We start from the raw sequence: 4,531 nt of genomic DNA on the forward strand, positions 1-4,531 counted from the left end.
ATCTAGTCACTCTAGTCTCACTAGTCTCAGACTTTATTCTACCCCTGTGGTATAAGATTAAGGCTTTAATGACTTCCAAAAGACCAGGTCATTTCCTCTCTGTACTTCCTGGTGCTCTGAGCAGTGTGCGTTGGACTTGGACTTTCCCCGCAGCACTTACTCTGCTTGGCCCCAGCTGGAATATTCCCAGGGGAGAAGGCCTCCACGAGTAAGAGTAAAAGCCAAAGACTTGGAGCTCTCAGACAGAGCCAACCATCAGGCTGTGGCCCTGATCTAATCTGTGCCGGGCAAGAAAACCCAGCAGGGTCCCTTCTCTCACCTGGTTCCAACATCTTATGGGTCATCTCCTGTAGTGATGTCACTTCCTGCTCCTCAGGGGCGTGGATGACCAGCAGGATGCTCCCCAACACACAGAGCAAACAGCCAAGTTTCCCAACCACATTGAGTACCTCCCCCAACAGGTAGGAGGAGAGAAGTGCACTGAAAGGTAGAAAATGAAATAAAATCACCGTGACAAAGAGACGAGACGATACAGGAGCAACAATACGACGTATTGTCATATATTGCAAATACTACAGTCACTGTGTAATTGATTTTTTCGACCTTTGACCTCCATGACTTTCGGGGTTTTTGTGCCTGACCTCCGACCTCTGAACTCACCTGATGATGACGCTCAGAGCGCCGAGCGGGGTCACCAGTGTGGCCGGGGCAAACATGTAGGCCACAAAGTTACAGACCTCTCCTGCCCCCACTGCACACACACACACACACACACACACACACACGGAGGATATTTTCAAAATAAAGTCTCACAATTTTTACTAATTCCTCAGATCATAAAAGTCTTACTTGTTAACAGCCCCCCCCACCACAGCCAGTCCTTCAGGTAACCGTGACCTCCATCACCTACACACACACACACACACACACACACACAGTCGACATCACAGCTATCACAGCCATGAGAGCGCCCCCTGTTGCTAGAAACAACCGGGCCCCTCAGGCCGACCCAGTTAGCGTCTCTGATGTCATTCACATTTCAGCCAGTCACGTTCATCTACAGAAGAACTCACCTGCTCGGGTCTGACCGGCACTAGCCAATCGGAGGAGAGCTTTCTTCTTCAAAATGACACTGGAACCAATCAGAAAGGCCGACAGTACGGCCAGAGTCAGACCGGACCAGTGGTTGTAGGAGGCGTTGACAACTGGAGACAAACCACAGACGGTCAGAGAGTGTGTGTGTGTGTGTGTGTGTGTGAGAGAGAGAGAGAGAGAGAGAGGTTTGAACCTGTCATGTGACTGCTGTCGTTCAGGTGTGCGTCCACTTCTGTTCCATTTCCAGTGATCAGACACAGAACTGCAGAACCAGAGCGGCACCACAGCTTCACCAGAGAACCTGAAACAGAACCAGAACCAGAACCAGCTCCTCCTTCACTGATGTTCAGGACTTTTTGTAATTCTAAAATATATCTTTTACTCAGGGTTCTAAGAAAATCTCCATCCACTGAAGTCTCTCCTGATCCCAGATCAATCTCCTCAGTCATTGATCAGTTATTGATTTCTTTCTCCCCAATTCCCAGTCCAATATTCCTGGTGTTGGTTCATGTTCTTGTTCTTTTCTTTTTCTCTAAAGTGCAGTGACGACAGCTGCACTTTACACAACTTAGTCAGGAATTTCAGCTGTGACAAAAAGATGAAGAAAAAGTAGTTCCCGAAAAGTTCATTGTTTGATTTGTTCACTGGACTTTCTGGTTGAACCACTGCTCTGTTTACACTGTCAACACTGAGGTCTGTGTGTGTGTGTGTGTGTGTGTGTGTGTGTGTGTGTGCACAGACAGACACAGTCACAGAAAACACTGTTTGTTTTTCTAAATGCTCTGAGAACGAACGCTGATCAAAAAGTTCAAACTCAGCCAAACATGGATGTGAGCTTTTCTTCCTCCCACCGTTGATGACATCACTAAACGTGTCACATGTTTCATCTCAGGGACTTTTATTTCATTAAAAATATAATTTATTATTAAAAACATTAAAAAAAACATTTCCAAACAAATATAATAAAATTAACGTTTACAGTTTTAAATGAAATATTTTTAATTGAATTGAAAAAGAAATTTCAATTGTATTTAAAATAAAACTAAACAAAGAAGTCATTGTAAATCAATGCACAACATTTTAATAAAATAAAATAAATAAAAATAACGCGGACCAACTCGTGTAAGTCATTGTAAATCAATGCACAACTTTTTAATAAAATAAAAATAACGCGGACCAACTCGTGAAGAAATTAAGAAAATAATAAGTAAAAAACCTTCAGTTCAACAAACCAAATTAGACACTAACTCGAGGACAACAGTTACAGACGTAATCTGCTAAGACAATAACGATTTACGGCAGAACTCATTATTACTTCGTTTATTTTAAATAAAATGTTTTTGAAATAAAAGCCCAGCGTCTTCTCTTCACCAACGTTATCTTTGACTTTCTAGTTCCTTCTAAAATGTGACGTAACTTTAATTGAAGAAACAAAAAAGTAAAAATAAAATCGAAAAGATTATTTTTTTCTTACCCACGTCGCAGGTGTTGTTCGTTGGGTGAACGTCTCTCATGGTGACGTAAAATCGTGGTTTCTTTAAAACTAAAACTTTTAATTAAAAATAAAACTAGTTTTCTTTTATCTAATTTACGTCCGTGTTTCATGGGAACAAAAAACAGGTCAACAACACCGCTGCTGCTGCTGCTGCTGCTGCTTCTTTACAGTCAGTGTAGCGGACAACTGGAGCCGGAAGTGACGCACAGAGGAGCAACAGGTAAACACGGCAACAATAGACCACGCCTCCACAGGTGACACAGACTATCCTGCCCCCAAATTTTATTTTATTTTATTTTATTTTATAAAAGATAATGTATTATTTATTTTTACTTTTTTTAGTCTAAAGCTCATCTCAGTCGAGTTATTAAACTATTCAAAATAATTGAACCTGTGACAAAACACAAATTCATTTTTGATTTAAGGCCAGATTGTAGATTTTAGTTTTATTTTGAAGCTGATGACGTCAGAGGTGTTCCGCTTCACATACCACTGAGTGCTCAGTACATTAGTGTCCAGCAGAGGGCAGTGTCATATCAAAAAACACACCAAGAGACTTTTTTTTTTTTTACTCATTCAGAAAAGTTTATTTTCTAGCAAAAATAATTTGCTTCATTTTTCTCAGCACTTCGGCACTTTCCGTCAGCAGTGTCGGTCATTTCCGGGGCCGGACGGGGGCAGACGTTGGGCAACCGAGTCCCACGGGACCAGGCCTCTCAGTTGCAGTAGTTCTGCAGATCGGGGACGCTGCAGCGGTTGTGGCAGCACTGTTCCACGATGCCTCGCTTCACCAACATCTCCATCTGGTCCTTGAAGGCATATTCAGCCACCTCGTTGTCGCCACCTGCCGTGGCTCCGCCCACTTTAGGAGCAAGGAAACCTGGAAGGATGACGTCATGATGAGCGCCCTCAAAAACCTGAACCTCAACCGCAATTGTAACGTGTTTGGCTTTGAATGCTTTACTGTGTTGCATTCAAAGGCCTGCAGGTGTCGCTCTTACCCAGCAGAGGCTCCACGTCTCTCTTGGGGTTGTAGAAGAAGCCTCTGTCCCCACAGACCAGGTAGAGGGCATCGACCAGGTGAGAGCCGCACAGGTGCTGAGCCACAGGCTGAGAGCCCGACAACGACACGGCCACTAGGAGGAGCAGAGAGACAGTCTGGAGCCACAGCGCCGCCATGTTTGGAAAGCTGCAATTACACACAAACACACATTCATTTAGGCTTGAAGTTTAGTGTGAAGGTGGAGCTCATTCACACACTGATCGGAACGATTTAAAGGAATATTCTACCAAACTATTGTGATCCACTACTGCCCCCCGTGGTCAGTTTGTGTCATTGGAAAAATCTCAAATATGTATATTTATGGAACAAGCTTTAGAAAAATAAATAAAACAAACAAAAAAAATTCTTCATCAAGGAAACAACTTCATCAACCAGCTGACGACGCTCGCCCCGGGCGTCTGGACGAGAGGAACCCAGAGCAGGTGAAGACTGGACCGGGGCGGTGCTGGTGGTCTCTGGTCTCTGGTCTCTGGTCTCTGCCAAAACTGAAGGTCACTGAAAAGGAGTGAGAAAAAGAAAGGAGGCGTCGGGTGAAGGAGCGGAGTTACCTGAAGAGCTGAAGGAGGTGAGTCTACGACGACAAGGAGGAGCAGAAGGAGCTGAGAGGAGGTTGGTGTGAGGAAGAGCTGAGGGTCTGCTCTGGATTTATACAGAATCACCCCCCCCCCCCCCCCCCCCACAACCCCCCCCCCTCCCCCCCACTGATTGACTTGAATCACTTAGTAAAACACACAGAGCTGATGAGGCGTCATGATCTGATCAGCACTCAGAGGAGGATCGTCAGTCAGGTGGAAATCTGCTGAGTCCACGGACCACCGGGGGCGGGGGGGCTGAGGGTCCACGGACCACCGGGGGGGGGGAGGGTCCACGGACCACCG

The 4,531-nt window shown here is 45.1% G+C and overlaps 2 protein-coding genes across 3 annotated transcripts in view; both read right to left on the reverse strand.

Moving 5' to 3' along the window:
• nipal4 (NIPA like domain containing 4) overlaps positions 1–2,787 on the reverse strand; it is a 4,807-nt gene extending 2,020 nt beyond the window's left edge. Inside the window, exons 1-6 of one of the 2 annotated variants that reach the window (XM_025065814.1) lie at positions 2,570–2,787; positions 1,289–1,680; positions 1,074–1,205; positions 850–906; positions 661–751; positions 320–480 (exon numbers count right to left, since the gene is read on the reverse strand). In XM_025065814.1, coding sequence (XP_024921582.1) covers positions 320–480; positions 661–751; positions 850–906; positions 1,074–1,205; positions 1,289–1,544 — 697 coding nt within the window. In that variant the 5' untranslated portion in view covers positions 1,545–1,680; positions 2,570–2,787. The remainder of the gene's footprint in view (positions 1–319; positions 481–660; positions 752–849; positions 907–1,073; positions 1,206–1,288; positions 1,681–2,569) is intronic. The other variant, XM_008333456.3, reaches the window with a different exon arrangement.
• Positions 2,788–3,147: 360 nt separating this feature from the next.
• ins (preproinsulin) lies at positions 3,148–4,282 on the reverse strand. Its single transcript, XM_008333457.2, has 3 exons — positions 4,202–4,282; positions 3,592–3,779; positions 3,148–3,470 (listed from the first exon to the last, which is right to left on the reverse strand). Exons 2-3 carry the CDS (start codon positions 3,767–3,769, stop codon positions 3,307–3,309), a joined length of 342 nt encoding a protein of 113 aa, XP_008331679.1. The 5' UTR covers positions 3,770–3,779; positions 4,202–4,282; the 3' UTR covers positions 3,148–3,306.
• Between the last annotated feature and the right edge of the window lie 249 nt (positions 4,283–4,531).

Source organism: Cynoglossus semilaevis, chromosome 19 (assembly GCF_000523025.1).
Source record: "Cynoglossus semilaevis isolate Cse_v1.0 chromosome 19, Cse_v1.0, whole genome shotgun sequence".
Lineage (NCBI taxonomy): Eukaryota > Metazoa > Chordata > Actinopteri > Pleuronectiformes > Cynoglossidae > Cynoglossus > Cynoglossus semilaevis.